Source organism: Trichomonas vaginalis, chromosome III (assembly GCF_026262505.1).
Source record: "Trichomonas vaginalis G3 chromosome III, whole genome shotgun sequence".
Taxonomy (NCBI): domain Eukaryota; phylum Parabasalia; order Trichomonadida; family Trichomonadidae; genus Trichomonas; species Trichomonas vaginalis.
In genome coordinates this window covers 26,742,527-26,758,019 of record NC_067205.1, presented here as the reverse complement: position 1 = coordinate 26,758,019, position 15,493 = coordinate 26,742,527, and the positions used below count along the sequence as shown (strand labels likewise).

The 15,493-nt window shown below is 31.0% G+C and overlaps 8 protein-coding genes across 8 annotated transcripts, besides 2 other annotated features; 2 read left to right on the top strand and 6 right to left on the bottom strand.

Moving 5' to 3' along the window:
* Positions 1–301: part of a mobile genetic element that runs on past the window's edge.
* An 830-nt stretch (positions 302–1,131) lies between these two features.
* Positions 1,132–3,312, bottom strand: TVAGG3_0770390 (uncharacterized protein; the record flags this gene model as incomplete). The annotated part of the gene is made up of 1 exon (XM_001584079.1): positions 1,132–3,312. The coding sequence occupies one exon, from the start codon at positions 3,310–3,312 to the stop codon at positions 1,132–1,134; it is 2,181 nt and encodes a 726-aa protein (XP_001584129.1).
* A 235-nt stretch (positions 3,313–3,547) lies between these two features.
* On the bottom strand, positions 3,548–3,895 carry TVAGG3_0770380 (uncharacterized protein; the record flags this gene model as incomplete). The annotated part of the gene is made up of 1 exon (XM_001584080.1): positions 3,548–3,895. One exon carries the CDS (start codon positions 3,893–3,895, stop codon positions 3,548–3,550), a length of 348 nt encoding a protein of 115 aa, XP_001584130.1.
* An 83-nt stretch (positions 3,896–3,978) lies between these two features.
* On the bottom strand, positions 3,979–4,573 carry TVAGG3_0770370 (uncharacterized protein; the record flags this gene model as incomplete). The annotated part of the gene is made up of 1 exon (XM_001584081.2): positions 4,145–4,573. One exon carries the CDS (start codon positions 4,571–4,573, stop codon positions 4,145–4,147), a length of 429 nt encoding a protein of 142 aa, XP_001584131.1.
* A 547-nt stretch (positions 4,574–5,120) lies between these two features.
* Positions 5,121–5,886, bottom strand: TVAGG3_0770360 (uncharacterized protein; the record flags this gene model as incomplete). The annotated part of the gene is made up of 1 exon (XM_001584082.2): positions 5,357–5,854. The coding sequence occupies one exon, from the start codon at positions 5,852–5,854 to the stop codon at positions 5,357–5,359; it is 498 nt and encodes a 165-aa protein (XP_001584132.1).
* A 1,708-nt stretch (positions 5,887–7,594) lies between these two features.
* Positions 7,595–7,704: a mobile genetic element.
* A 2,290-nt stretch (positions 7,705–9,994) lies between these two features.
* Positions 9,995–11,442, top strand: TVAGG3_0770340 (STKc AGC domain-containing protein; the record flags this gene model as incomplete). The annotated part of the gene is made up of 1 exon (XM_001584083.2): positions 9,995–11,419. The coding sequence occupies one exon, from the start codon at positions 9,995–9,997 to the stop codon at positions 11,417–11,419; it is 1,425 nt and encodes a 474-aa protein (XP_001584133.1).
* Positions 11,443–11,639: 197 nt separating this feature from the next.
* TVAGG3_0770330 (amidinotransferase family) lies at positions 11,640–13,293 on the bottom strand (the record flags this gene model as incomplete). Its single annotated transcript, XM_001584084.2, has 1 exon — positions 12,029–13,276. One exon carries the CDS (start codon positions 13,274–13,276, stop codon positions 12,029–12,031), a length of 1,248 nt encoding a protein of 415 aa, XP_001584134.2.
* A 441-nt stretch (positions 13,294–13,734) lies between these two features.
* On the bottom strand, positions 13,735–14,329 carry TVAGG3_0770320 (RNA polymerase II transcription regulator recruiting protein; the record flags this gene model as incomplete). The annotated part of the gene is made up of 1 exon (XM_001584085.1): positions 13,768–14,322. The coding sequence occupies one exon, from the start codon at positions 14,320–14,322 to the stop codon at positions 13,768–13,770; it is 555 nt and encodes a 184-aa protein (XP_001584135.1).
* A 322-nt stretch (positions 14,330–14,651) lies between these two features.
* Positions 14,652–15,059, top strand: TVAGG3_0770310 (response to abiotic stimulus; the record flags this gene model as incomplete). Its single annotated transcript, XM_001584086.1, has 1 exon — positions 14,652–15,059. One exon carries the CDS (start codon positions 14,652–14,654, stop codon positions 15,057–15,059), a length of 408 nt encoding a protein of 135 aa, XP_001584136.1.
* Between the last annotated feature and the right edge of the window lie 434 nt (positions 15,060–15,493).

Sequence of the window (15,493 nt, the reverse complement as noted above, 5' to 3'; positions counted from 1 at the left end):
GTATATATCATAAAGAGCAATTCCTTCAATTAAACGCAAAAACTTTGGTGCAATCGTTGCTGATTGCACCAAAGTTTTCGAACTTTCCCGAGGGAATTGGAGGGTGAGAGATACATAGTCTATCTATGTACCTCCCACCCTCCAAATCCCACTCTAAATGGGAGAAACTTTGTTCGCATGTTATCTTATTCAAACAAAGTTTCTCCCATTTAGAGAAGGAATAGGAGCCTACCAGGCACTGATATATAATCAGTGCTTTGTAGGCTCCTATTCCTAATAAAAATTTGAAAACTTTGGAGCATTTGATTATTGTATTTTGTCAAGAGAAATTCAACCCTGCGAAGTGCCAGTTCTAGACTGGTGCCTCGCAGGGTTTAATTTCTCATATTGGTAGCTTTTTATGTTTTTATATTAACAATAACTCATGAAAAAGATTTGCTTATATAAGAGGAAACTCTCTATCAGAGGTGCTGAATTCAGGCATTCGCATCTGATAGAGAGTCTCCTTTTATATAAGCGAATATAAAAGAATCTATTCTTTTTTGGAGCGTATTTTCAAATATTGAATACTTATGAAAAGTGTTTTTCCTAAAAATTTAATATAATGCTTAGCACAATATATAAAATTAAAATATCTATAATTATTTTCTATATCACACTTTTCATTACACCTTGAAAAGTCTTCTCAAACTCTATTTTTAATTATTTTTTAGATATATCTCAAGTGTGATTATTCAAAAACTCATATAGACTATATTTATTTTTTCATTCAAAAAATTATATGAGAATCTCAAATTAACTTTCAAATTTTTTATTTTAAAAACATATTAATAATCATATTTTAAGATACTTTTTCGCCCAAAAAATAATCGTACTTCCTCGACGATTAATAGGATCTCAATTTCTATCGTTGACACTACTTAGCATGCAACAATTCTGTGCTTGAAGAAGAAAACAGAAAGCATTGATATTAATCGGAAAAAATAATACGACTTTTGCGGTCAATATTTGTTGTCTCAGATTTGGATATAATTTGGAATCATGATTTTAAATGAAAAATTAAATTTTGAAAACAAAAAATGAGAATGAAAAAAAAATATCAAGTTGAAAATAATCAAACAATATTTTATATTACAAGTCAGGCATAGATAGTGTGAAAGCATTATGAACTGCAAACTGAAATGCATCGTCTACTAGGTTTGAAGCTTCTTCATCGAATGTAATGTCTTCTTTCTTATTCTTTTTGTGGATTTTTGTCTTCCTTACGCGTGTAGTATCAATTACATTGAAAGCTAATGTAGTTGATGCTGCTATTACGCTAGAAATTAAACCACTGAAAGAAATGTTGAAGAAAGATTCGATATCACTGGCAGGGGAAGCACCACTTTGAGGCTTAATCTGTTGTGCTTCTTGTTCTGCTTTTTCGCTCTGAGTAATTGCAATTTGATTTAATTTATCATCAAGGAATGATAAAACGCCTTCAACATCAATTTTAACCGAGTTATTACAGATATCTTTAATATTTTCATTGATTTGAGAATCAATTTCTTTGATCAATTCATTAAAGTTTTCTGTTTGAGCAGGGACTGGAGAGTCTTCTTCTTTTGAATATTCTTCTTCATTTTGTTGTTCTTTTTCATTTTCTTGAACAGAAATCGGAATTGGAATATTATCTGAAGTTTCAATCACTCCAGAAGATGAATATGAGCTAGAATCAGAAGTATCTTCTGGTTTAACGTCAATAGGAATCATTTTTTGTGGCTTTTCTGATGATTCCGAAACTTTTTCTTTCTTTTCAATATTTTCTGGTTGCTCTGCTGGGAATGGATCACTTAATGATTCAAGATGAATAGAATCGGAGTCAGAATGCTTACCTTCCTTCGGTGATTCCGGAATTTCGAAATCTAATTTTTCGTTTTCGTCATCACTCGAATAACTATACTCTTTTTCTGGAGATTTTTCGATTATTTGCGGTTGTTCCTTTTCAGGTTTGACGTAATCGCTTCTTAATTCTGGTTTCAAAGAGAAATATTCTCCAACTTCTGGAAAATGAGATGGATACATTTCTGATGAAATATTCCATAAAATAATAGATAGTTCTGTCTCATAATTTGTAAAATCAAAATTAAAGTTTTGTTGATCTTCTGTCATATCTAAATCAACATCTCTTTTGGCCACAAATATTTCATCCTCTTCTTCATAATACTCTTTGTCTTCCTCTTCTTCAACAATTTTTGCATTTTGAATGATTTCCAAGGAAGAAGTGTGAATATCCTCAACTTCACTCAATGGAGTGTTTCCTATCCTCTTCTGATCAATTGGTCTTGGAGAATTTTGAGATGATTTATTTTCTTTTTGAGGAATAACAGCAATTGGTGTTTCAGAGCTTTCATATTCATACTCTTCAGGTATTTGAGATTTCCACTTATTGAAATACTTATCAAGCCTGATATGATCTGAAATATCCGTTACTTTGTTAATCTTTAATTCTTCAGAATAAACTTTACGTAAATTGTGGCGTTGAGCAGATTTAACAAGCGCATTCCATTTTCTTCTGGCTTCAAAAAGTTTTTGAACTTGAATATAGCGTAGATTCTTCATGGATCGGCACATAAAGAGCCAATCATCGTAGGCTATAAGATTTCTTTGGTATTTCTTGCACAAGTTAATTGTATTGTTGAGTAAAACCCGTTTACAATATTGTTGCCAAATTTCTGTTGATGTTGGAAGGGTAATTTGTGGACTAACAGGTTTTCTTTTAATTCTCTTGAGTTTCTTTGTAGGTTTCTTTTGTTCAACAGGCAAATTTTGTTGAATTTTTTCTGCTTTAGGAGAAGAATCATGTTTTAATGATCTTGTTTTAACTGGAGACTTGCGCTTTGCGCTGTTTTGTAGTTTGTTGGCTGCTTCATTAAGTTTTTCTTGATTTAATTTTGGTAAATCTGGTAAATTATCTGAACTCGAGCTTTCTGTATCATCAAATATAAATAGATTCTCTGAATTTTCATCTTCGGCAAAAATACTTGTTTTACTTTTCCATTTATCAAAATAACGTCTTTTGTTTTCTTTTGTAAGTGCCAAAACGTTGTTGTTAAGTTGATGTATGCCTTTTGCTATGCTCACATTTGTCTTTCGGACTATATTTTTAGTAAACTGAATCCAAATTGCCCTTAATAAAATAATATCTCCTTTTTGATTTAATGCATTTTTGAAATCTGTAATGTCAAAGACATTGTAGCCCACTTTTGTAAGCTGGCTTGTTAATAAGCTAAATGATTTCTGTTTCAAGGGCTTTTTAGGATTCTTTTTCATTGTCACTTTTCAATAAAAGATTTATTGTCACTTTTTCTCTTACTAGCAGGTCGTTGATATTATATGATATAACTTTGATAGTCTCCCACTTGCCATTTGAGAGTCGAACATTTACTTCCTATAAGACGAATTTTGATAGGGAAAGATTTAGTTCAAACTCATATATTACATTTTCTCTCAAAGTTGCATATATGTGGAAAAAAATACATAATACCGCAAATAAAGTTTTTACATTTCAATCGAACATAGCTGGAAGGATAATATATAAATATTTATCATTTTCATTTCTTAAATTCATTTCGGTCGTTTCATAACTCGTTGGCTTCATCGTCGCGTTTCCGAATAAAAACTCTCCTGTTGGACACAGGTCTGTTGCCAAAAGATGCAATACAATATCTGGAATAGTAGGATCCTGTATTGAAAACGTTCCTTGTCCTAAGTGCATTGTTGTATAATTTGTAATTATTTGTGAATTTGTAACAGTAATTACACTTGAAGATGTATATGTTCCGAATAATGAATCTGGACCTTGTGTATTATTAGCAAATACGCAATTGCTAACGGATAGTTTGTTATCATTCATGTGTATCATGCCACGATATGATTCTGAACTTTGAACATTATTATTGACGAAAACAATTTGTTGAAAAGTTTATGGAACCCGTTCTACAATTATAATCCTAGAATATGCCACGTTTCCAGCGACATATGAGTAGTTTATTAACAATGAGGATCCATAATCAAAAGCAAAGCCAGAATTGTATTTGCATGTATTGTGACTAATATTATTTTGTGTATATGTAATTGTGCCGTAACAAATGAACATACTATTTTATCCAACAAGAGAACCTCGATTATTGAGAGTGACAGACAATTGTGAATTAAAATTAATGCTTGAAGCTGAGTTTGTAGCAAAAATTCGTGCAAATCTGGCACCATTTTCAGATGTACTTGTTGATCCAATGCTGCAAACTTTTATTAGAGCACTTTGGCCATTAATAATGTAAATAGAACTTGCTTTGAGCGAACTGGTTAAGTTGATAAATGTTGATGAAGAGACTAATGATCTAGTGTCGCTTGAGCTGAAATATATGGCACAACTTGAACCAAGGTTCTCAAAAACAACATTGCGAACATAAAAGTCCCCTGAATATCCGCTATAATATTGATTTGTTGAATATATATGTGATGGTTCATTAGTTCCATATATGTCCATCCATTCGCTTGATGAATGTAAACTAGAAAGCATAATATTAAGCATTGAGCAATTTTGATTTTTTGAGAGAAATTTGTTCATACTCTTATAATCGAAAATTTTCGAAGGGTGTATTATTGATTCTGATCTTTTTCTATTCTTTCATATTATTTAATGAGGATAGAATGGCAATGGTAATTTTTAGTCTCTACACTATTTCAATATAAGCTCCATTTTTAAACAGTTTTTAAAAATCGAGCATTGAAAAGTGTGATGAGACTTTGTCATTTGTCATTTATGAACGCACTAATGAGAATAACGTTGTTAAGTTTTAGAAATTAATATCTTAAGAGTTATTTTAACAAAAAAATTCTCATTTAAAAATTTCAATGAACAATTTTAAATTAGCTTTCAATTTTGAGTGCATCTTGAAAAATTAAATAGATGTAAACAAATCATCCAATTTCATTTTTCGAGAATACACTCGACAATTGATGAAAAGAGTTTGATCGTATAAACAGGGAAATTTTTGGGGTTAATTTTTTTATAAATTTGTAAGTATCTCATTTGTGATTTCTATAAAGATTAGAAAAATAAAAACTTCTGATATGATCGCGAAGTTAACAGAAAACATTTATACAAATAAAACAAATATTTACTAGCCAATTTTGTTATTATCTTGTTCCAAAGAACGAAATTACAATGTTATGTTAGAAAATAAGCATATGGGCTTTATGTAAAGGTATATGACATCATTTTTGCCTTATAATATGTCTTGATAAAAATATGTTCAATGAAAAGAACTAGTTATGAGAAGAATTAATCAACAATTGGATGTACATTCATTGGTCAATCATTGTCAACTTTTGTGTAAATTGTTTCAATGAAATAATTTTCTTTCATATAAAATTCGAAAAGGTCAAAATTTTCATCAAAATATTTGCATGCTGACTTTAAATCTCTCTGGGCTTCTCTAGCTTTTGAATTTGGACATTTGATGAATTGCGGATTTTCGTCTTTTGAATGATCTTTATAATATTTGTCCATCAATTGTATTATTGGTTTCACATTGAGCATTTTAGGATTTTCTCCTAAGAGTTGTTTAATATACGAATAAGATTTACTGTTGTTAATATCGAAATCACCGAGATATTCCCTTTTTCTTTTTTGGTCATATGTAGCTTTATTTTTTTTTGTACCTGGTGTCGAAATTGCATTAATAAATTCTTGTAATTTTTCAAGTTTCTCTTTAGCATCATGATCATCTTTAAAACTTTTGATGAAGCTTTCGTACATTGCTTCCAGGGTAATCCTCTGTGTTAGAGAAGGGTTATATGAATACATCATTGAGTTTTGATTGGCAAAAAATATTAAAATTCCAAATGGATAAATTTTGCGTCACTTTTTTGGAATTTATACTTTGATTTCATTCAATTTTTTTTCTTGTTTGTTTGCTTGTTTGTTTCTTCACTCGGTTGAATCTTCAAATAAATAGAACTTTGATCTTAAAACTCAATGAAATTATGCTAAGTGAAAGAAGACAGTTCATCACTATCAATCAACCAATAATGTTTTTATGTGATTAGAGATAAAATGTGATTTATGGTTAGTATTAAACTTTAAATTCTATATGATATTTGAAAAGCATTGATTATTAACTGTTTGTAAATTACGATCGAAAAAATCTAATTAAAGTAGGATTTTCATTCTTTATATCATATGGCATGAATTAATGCATACATGAAATATAATAAATATATGTATATCAAAGAGTATATCATGAAAAATGAAATCATTTGCAAATAAAATTTCACTTCTCGCAATGAAAAACCCTTGAGTTTTTATAGTTTAGTCATGTATATTGCATTACATATTTAGCATCGGCATTGGTGATAGTCCTAACAGGATACATGAAAGAATTGAAATAAAAAAAGTTAGAATAATAGAAAACAGTTATCAAAAGAAAATCAAAGTATATCGTCAACATAGAGTCCATGAAATGAGCTGTAAGCAACCAATAAAAAAGTTGTAATAGCTTCATAGAGTTCAGATAAAATCGAAATTTTCTTAGGATGAATAATATATTGCTGGTAAAATAGCATAATAATACTTATCATTTTCATTTCGAATATTAAAATCATGTGTTTCTATTTTCTTCGGGGTATCTGTAGCATTTCCAAACAAAAATATACCAGTTGGACATTGATCTGTTGTAAGTAGATTAAGCTTGATATCTGGTGTTGCTGGATCAACTTCATTGAATGTTCCTGATCCAGAATGTATCAATGTTGAATTTGTGATGATTTGAGAATTTGTCACTGAATATGAAGTCTCAGAATCAGAGCCAAATATTGGGCATGATCCAACTGAATTATTACAGATCAAACAATTTATGATGGTTATTCGACAATTTTCACCATAAAAAATTCCTGGATAGCTATCTTGCTCTCGTAATTGACTATTGATAACTACAATACTATAATATATAATAGTTGCATCTATTCCATCACATATTCTTGATAAAGCAATGTTGTCGCTAATATATGAATAATTTGCTGTGATTTTTGAAGTTAATTTGAGTACAAATGCAGTATTGTAGCCACAATAATTATGACTAATATTGTTCTGAATATATGTTATTGTTCCGTATCCGAATCTCATTCCATTATAGCCTTATACTAGTCCTCTATTGTTTAACGTTACTGAAAGTTGAGAATTGAAATTTATGCTTGATTCTGAGTCTGTGACAAAAATACTTGCAAACATGTCACTAGAAGCCAAGGAACCTCTGCTGCATGTTTTAACAATCGCACTTTGGCCTCCGTTCAGGGAAATTGACCCACCTTGACTAGAACTTGTTGAATTAATAAATGTCGATGATGAAATAAGAGACCTTGTATCACTCGATGCTAAATTTATAACTCTGTTTGATCCAACATTGAGAAAAACAACATTCATCACATAAAAATCTCCGGTGTAGCTGCTATAATATTTATTTTCGATATATATTGTACTTGGTTGGCTTGTTCCGTATATTTCTTGCCATTCACTTGAAGAATGAAAGGCGAATAAAACAGATAAATCCATGGGTCATTATTGATTTTGTAATTTAATCGTCGTCGTTATCGATTTTGTAATTTAATCGTTATCGTCTTTTTCTAAACGTGCATTTTTTGCTTTCGGAGCTATTGAACATACATTGGCCCTTACCAGCAGTTGAAAACTATTTTTCATTATCAACAATTACATTACTCCGAGTTATTCATCAATCAATGAAAATCGATATATAGTCCATACTTCAATTTACAATATTGGCAAGTCCAATTTCACTTGGCATATTTAACTCATATAGAAAAACCAGTTGGAATCGGCAAAATTATCTTTAATTCCATACATAAGAAAAAAAAATTATAAAGTTCTTCAATAATAGCAAACTAATAGTTTAAATAGATTTACAAGTATCGCCCATCTACTTTTGATATAATTCACATATTAAATGTAGAAAACTGGTTTAAAATAAATATTTCAAAAGTTCGAAAACGATTTATGAAAAAATAACGTGATGACATTTACTAAATTTGCTCTGTATTAAAGTGTCGATGATAGAAAGAGCATATTTTGTAAATATTTCAAAAATATTTAAAAGTCGGAGAAATTGTATTGTAATGTACTATAATTATGTTACAAATCCGATTCAATACTAATCCTTCGCTATTGAAGTTGTTTTGAGAAGGATATTCTCTAAATTCTTGATAAATCTTTAAAATCTAGAGTAATCGTTTTGTAAACTTAACAAAACTAAAATGTATACCAAAGACTCCTGAAACAATAATTTTATCAGAGAGTGGGCTAATCAATAAAAGTTGAATTGTTTTGATTGGATATAACGCTTTTGATCGAACAACAACATCAGACTTCCCACGCACGTTTGGAAAAGGTGTATTTTGTTTTATAATCATAAATATGAAAATGCACCTTTTCTCTCTATTTTTATCTCGATTAGTATAGAGAACTTCAGGACATAATAGAATTCAATTTGCCAGCATATAATACCTTGTGATGAACTATAGATTTGATTCAGGAATTTAGAAGATATCTGAAAAAATTTATAGTATGGTTTAAATTACTATGGTCAAACTTGTGTCGGGCAAATTTGCTTCTATTCTGGGCTATTTTATCTATGAAAAGCACAAGAAAAATTCTTTATGAGAATTATTCTCATATATCAAGGTTTCTTTTCATTCCAATGATTCGCCTATTAAAAAAGTGTAATGGAATATATGTGCTATGCTTTAAACATGTCATTAAAGTATGTTTGGTCGATTTCTCTATCGTTGATCGAAATTTATCGGAGGAATCATTGACGATTGAATCAGCGGCAGCATTGTGTAAGAGTTCAGTCAAAGCTATTCATATGTTTATAATCATCTAATATTACATTCGTTATATTAAATGTTGAAAAAGCCTATAAAATTGGCATGATATGAACAAATTCATGGCATCATCAGATTTTGATCATTCAGAAAAATGTCACCTTATAACTATTCTTGAAGTAATACTTATTTTAAAGAAATGGTTGATTAAATATGATGTTTTTTGAATACGATATGAAATTCCATATTATTTCAAGGAAGTTAATATGATCGATAGTCATAAAATTACTAAATGAATAATATAATATGGAGAAAGTTGCATATTATTAGTTCGTAAAAATTACTCCAATTGGAAAATTTTTTGAATACGATCGATAAAACGATGATGATCTGCTAAGATCAATTTTTAGGAATTAGAAATGCTGAATAGTTATTGTGTTTGTTTGATGAAGATCATAAGATCAGAAAAAAAAAGAAGTTAATTTATCATCATATATTATTGCATTATTCTATCTGCTACTGTGGTTGATATTTAGACATCGATTTATGAAAGAAATCCATTCAAGATAACCCGATTAAAATAACACAAAAATAAAAAAATGGTATAATAAGAAATGATACTATAAAAGAATTAGATAAATTTATAACGATTTAAATTGAGAATAAAAATAATCCTCTCAATTATAAAATGATTTTTAAAAATTACTCAATGATATACTAATACCAAAAATAAAATAAAAGAATTTTATGTTTCAATTGACCGAACAATCTCAGACTTTAAAAATTTGCTCATTATTGTAGTATATATCAAAAACAAAAAACGAAAATAAGATCAAAATTTCCCCGCTCTGAAAAGTAACTGCTTTTGAGAATTTTCACAAAATATTCAAAATGAATTTTCAATTGATGATAACATCATGAAAATATTATTATCAATTACTTATTGTTCCTTTTAAATGTATTTTTTATTTGAAAGTGCATTCAAAATAATGGCGGATAGAAGGACTTAATTATTTAAACTATAAATCAATTCTATGTACAATGCTCTATTATTTTTAGCCTAAAACATTGATTGTGAAGAAAAAGCGGTACAAAATTTTACGATTGATTCATAATGTCTGAAACTAAATTAGTGACTAGTGGATGGTTAAAACGTCACAGGTTTCTCGCATTTTGGGCCAAACGTTATTGTGTCCTCACAGGTACTGATTTTTGCATATATAAAAGTGAAGATCTAACAAGTTTTGATTTTCACATCGAAATCCTTCCAACAACAACAATTGAAATCATAGACGAAGTGCATGATCCTCGTTTTAGAATAATCGACAACATGGGAAAGGAGAATGTGTTTGAGACACCAAATACAGAAATGTTAATGCGATGGGTGCTAGCATTGCGTGGATGCACTCTTAACAACCCACAATTAAAAATGTCTGATTTTCGAGTTCTTAAAGTTATTGGACGTGGATTTTACGGAAAAGTTACGTTATGTGAACATATTGCAACAAAAGAGATTGTTGCAATTAAGTCGATCCATAAATCTCGTCTTATACAACAAAATAAAGTTACCACAGTTATATCAGAAAGGAATATCCTTGCAAAAGCTCAACATCCTTTTATTGTTAATTTGAAATTTGCTTTTCAGAGTCCATCAAAGTTCTACTTGGGACTTGAATATGTCCCAGGTGGTGAGCTATTCTTCCATATGCAAAGATATGGTAACATTCGACTTGATGATTGCAAAATTTACATTGCTGAAATTCTTTTGGCATTAAATCACCTACATAGTCTTGGAGTTATCTACAGAGACCTCAAGCCCGAAAACATTCTCTTAGACGCGAATGGTCACATTAAACTTACAGATTTTGGTCTCTCAAAGAATCTTGCCCATGAGGTCCATACGTCAACATTTTGTGGAACAACAGAGTATTTAGCCCCAGAAGTCGTCAACCACCAACCATATACTTATTCTGTTGATTGGTGGGCACTCGGTGTTTTAACTTACGAACTCTTGTTCGGAACAACACCTTTTGCACACCAAAACCGTGCAAAGATGTTCAGAAACATTCTTGACAATGAACCTCAATTTCCGCCTAATTTCAACCAAGAAGCCATTGATTTCATTAAAGCAATGCTTACAAAGGATCCTCTCAAACGCCCAACGTTTGAACAGATCAAACAAATGAAGTTCTTCCAAAATTTGAACTGGGATGACGTCCTTCAGAAGAAAATTCAACCTAAGTTTGTTCCGGCTTCCGATAACTCCAACGAAGCCAATAACTTTGATCCCGAATTCACAAGCGAACAGGCTGCAGATTCATATGTTATGCCTGTTTTCGGATCCGCTGAAAAACTTGCTGGATTTTCTTACGTCGACCAATCATTTGAGGAAGAATATAATGAATCCGATGCAATCTCGATCGGAAGTTCTTATTCAGAGCCAAATGGAGATTTGGCTGAAGATAAAAATAACAAGGAGCTCATGTCTGGTGAAGTACTTATGGCTGTCCCAGAATCTGCTTCTAACTGTTCTGATTAATAAAAATTGTTTTCTATCCTGTATATTATGTTAAATTGCCTCTCATTTTTAGCTTCAGTGCTTTGTATCATAATAGAATTATGCACAATAACCATATGTTATGTTGCATTTTTTTGATTGTCCGATGGAAATTCGAGTCAAACTAAATCTAGTGATTTTTGTCCTAAAGGTAATCTGCTCTAACTGATCATTGATGAATAAATAGAAAATAAGATAAAATGGAAAATCGATAAATCGAAAACTCTTTATACAGAGCAGATTGCTCTAAAATATTCATCTATATCACTAGGGATACTATAATTCATTAGCGATTTTTGAAGATCTTTAAAGATCAAATATATTATTGCGGATAACTGTTTTCATTACAAAATACTCTTTATCTCAAACAATATAAGCTGATCATAACTAATCTCATACTCAAAAGATCAAAATTAAAAAAATTATTTGGAATAAGATTTGAATTTAGAGAAAATACTAAACACCAGAATCACAAGTAATTGTTGCTTTGTTACTTAAAAAAAAATTAAATGATAAAATATAATTTTCTTTATTATTAGTTTGTTAGCTGTAGATTTATCTAGTAAAACTAAATAGAAGTACTCTAACTTCTTATTTTGACTCTGCTCTTAAAACGAAAGTTGAAGATCTTGGACCACCAGACATTGAAGAAATTGCAGCGAAATCAATATCGTAGCAGTTAATGTTGACATCGTTAGCCTTCAAGAGGGTCTGTAATTCTGTATTGTTGATCAAAATCCTGGCTTTTCCATGAGAATCTTTTCCGAGGTTAATGAAGTTAGGAACGTACTCTGCCTGTTGTTTCATGGAGCATTTGACAACTTTGAAGCCTTCTTTGACCAAGAATTTACCAAATGGCATTTTCTCCTCTTCAACGTAATGAGAATCGTGTTTTACGTAAACTCTAGCTGTTCTCATGAAATCAGGAGCATCGTCGGCAATTGCATCGAGGCAAATGCATGTCTTTTCGTCGATAACATTGAAAACAGTATCAAGATGAGCTCTTGTTGGGTTTCTATCGTGTGTATCTTCGACAACAACGAATTTCTGTGTTCCAACGAGGTCATTTCTCATCAATTGTCTTGCGGCTTCGGCTGTTGTTCTTAATCCAACGCCAAGCATAGACATATCGTATCCTAATGGGAAGAAGTCACCACCTTCGAGATGTCCTGGGTCTCCAATGGCTCCGATTGGCTGTACACCAAGAAGTGGCATAACTTGGTTCATAAGAGCGATTTCTGTTGTTCTTTGAGGAGCGTTGAAGCGGCCCATGACAACACCGTTGGCTGTAGCGATCTGCTGATCACGTGTGAAAAGCATATTCGAAAGAGGAGAAACTGGGATTGTCTTATAAGAAAATCCAGTCGAAGATTTGTCAACTTTGATGCGAATTGATGGATTTAAGAGAATTAAATCAAGTAAATCGTGCTTTGAAAGTTGAGAAAGAGAATAATCGATATATTCTGGTGAAATTTCTTTTGCAATTGGATCAATTTTGATGTCTGTGTCGACATTGAATGCAATATCGCATGTTTCCATCAAAATTGCACGAAGCTCTTTATGAGAGAGTTTCTTAAGAACATCAATCACGTTCCAAACTTTGGCGCCTGAAATTTGGGCCAAAGCTGTCTGGAAGCTCTCATGACAAAGGTGTGCGGCAGCTGGATCTGGTGGAGTATCGAAAAGGAAAGCTTCAAGATGGAAAGGGAATTGTGTGGCAACTGTTGGTGGATGTGTGATAATATCAGTTGGCTGGTCACACTCGGAAATCTGGCGAAGACTAGATGCCAAAATTTTTGGAACTTTCTTTGTAATGCTGCGTTGAATTGAACAGAGCATGATTTATAAATTATTTTCAAAGGAAAATGACGGTTCATAATCGTTTTGTCACTTTTTCATTGTTTTTTGATCAAGTTATTATTGCGAAAATACAGTATGTCTTTACATTTAGAATCCATTTTCCTGCTTTTGATGATTTTCGAATAATTATTTAGGGGAAAACAAGAAGATTTCAAAGATTTGATTATTGAAATAGAAATAATATAATGTAATAATATGCTTGATCAATCAATAAAATTCCAAATTTTTTTCATTTTGAAAAATAACTCTGATAAAATCTAGGGAAAAATAGTTAAAATTGCAAAAATCTAAAAAATTTGGAAAAAATCAGGAAAATAAATGCAGGGAAATAGTTTCTTTTTAGCAAATGTTTCAAATCATCTAAACTGTCAGGGTAAATGACAAGTCTAAACGGATTTTAAATTAAAAAATAATGGAAAAACAACATTAATTAAGGGATAGAAGGATAGTATTTAGTATAATAATATAAATTAGAACTGAAAGTTACCGAAAACATCAGTAATATCAAAGAAGTCATTAAATTCGTTGTTGAATAAGCTGTCAATCTCGTTATTCAACTCTCTAGGGGTAATATCCGCATTAGTATATCTGTTTGGAGCTAAAGCCTTATGGATTGAATCCTCTGGTGCTCTTTGCTCTCTAACATCATCTTCAGATGAGGAAGATGTGTATTCATCGCTCATCTCACGTTTCTTTCTGTGGCGCTCGAGGAGCATGAATCTAGCTTTGATTGCTATATCTGATCTGTTACCAAGGCATTTGCCAATTCTGACCCATTGTGGTCCAAGCTCATTGTACAAGTCAATCAATTTGATGTCCTCTTCATGTGTGAATGGGTTAAGGTTGACATTTGGTGAAAGGAACTTGTTCCATCTTTCTCTACACTGGCGGACATTGCGACCAGGCATGAAAGAGGCGACTGACTTCCAGCTGTGGGTACCAAGCTTTGATACAACAGAGCGGAGCTTATTGTCCTCTTCCTGGGAAAACTTTCTGTTAGCACGTACACTCTTTAAAGGAGACATTGGATAAAAATGATTTCTTAACAATACTGAAACCGATAAGTCACGTTTGATTATTTGTAAAGCACTCAATTTTTCAATCATGATTTTGATTGTACATAGTATATATGTTTGGAATTTAAAATTTATGTTATCCTATTTCTAAATACAACATTGATGTTAACAAAAAATCAAAATATGAAAAAACACCACTTTATTATGCATCTATTTTCAATAGTATTGAGATATTTAATGTTCTTCTTGCTTCAGGAGCAGTTTATCAAGAAGAGGAAAATAAAGAACTATTAAATAATGTAATTAGATCATGCAATTGGGAATTTGTAGCCCGCCTTATGGAATTAGGTGCTAAAATAAGATTAAATTCAGTTCTTTATGCCATGAATAATACTGAAGAATCATGCCTTCCACAATTATTTGAAATATTTCATGAAAAAATAGATTTTGATCAATGCATTCGCCCTATTTTATTTGGAGAAATTACATATTCTCTCACAGAAAATCATGATTGTATATTGTCTTATGGTGCCAATATAAATTATTTAGATGAAAATGGTAATTCTCCACTTATTGTCGCAGCCGAAAATGGATTAAAATCACTAATAAGATATCTAATCAGAAACGGAGCCGATGCAAGTATCAAGAACCATCAAGGAAAGACAGCCTTCGATGTTTGTGATAAATCTATTCAAACATACATGCGTAAAATGATGAAAAAATACAATCGTGTTCAAACTCATTAATGAATAAATTTTATTCTTCGATAGCCCCCAAAATTCCAAACTTCAAAAAAGTGGAATATCATTTTAGCATAGTATTCCACTTTAAATGTTTATTAATTTTTAAAATTTTTTGTCAAAATTAAAAACGTCACTTTTATTTCCAAGATTCGAAGGATCTTTTAGATGTCTCGTATTTTCTGACATGCATCATCATTATAGGAAACTCCTGATAAATTTACAAAAGCTCATTACCATATTGTATTTTTTTGTTGGTGATATATCTTAGAAATCAAAGATTTACAAATTTTCTCTTTGATGAAAGCATTTTTCACCAGTTCATGTAATTGGTCATCCAAGAGTTGCATGTGATTAAGTAACTCTTAGCCATAAAGCTGATTAATAATCCAAATTGAGCTTTAGTTTTAATTAATTTCTGCCAATTTTAAGAATAATTG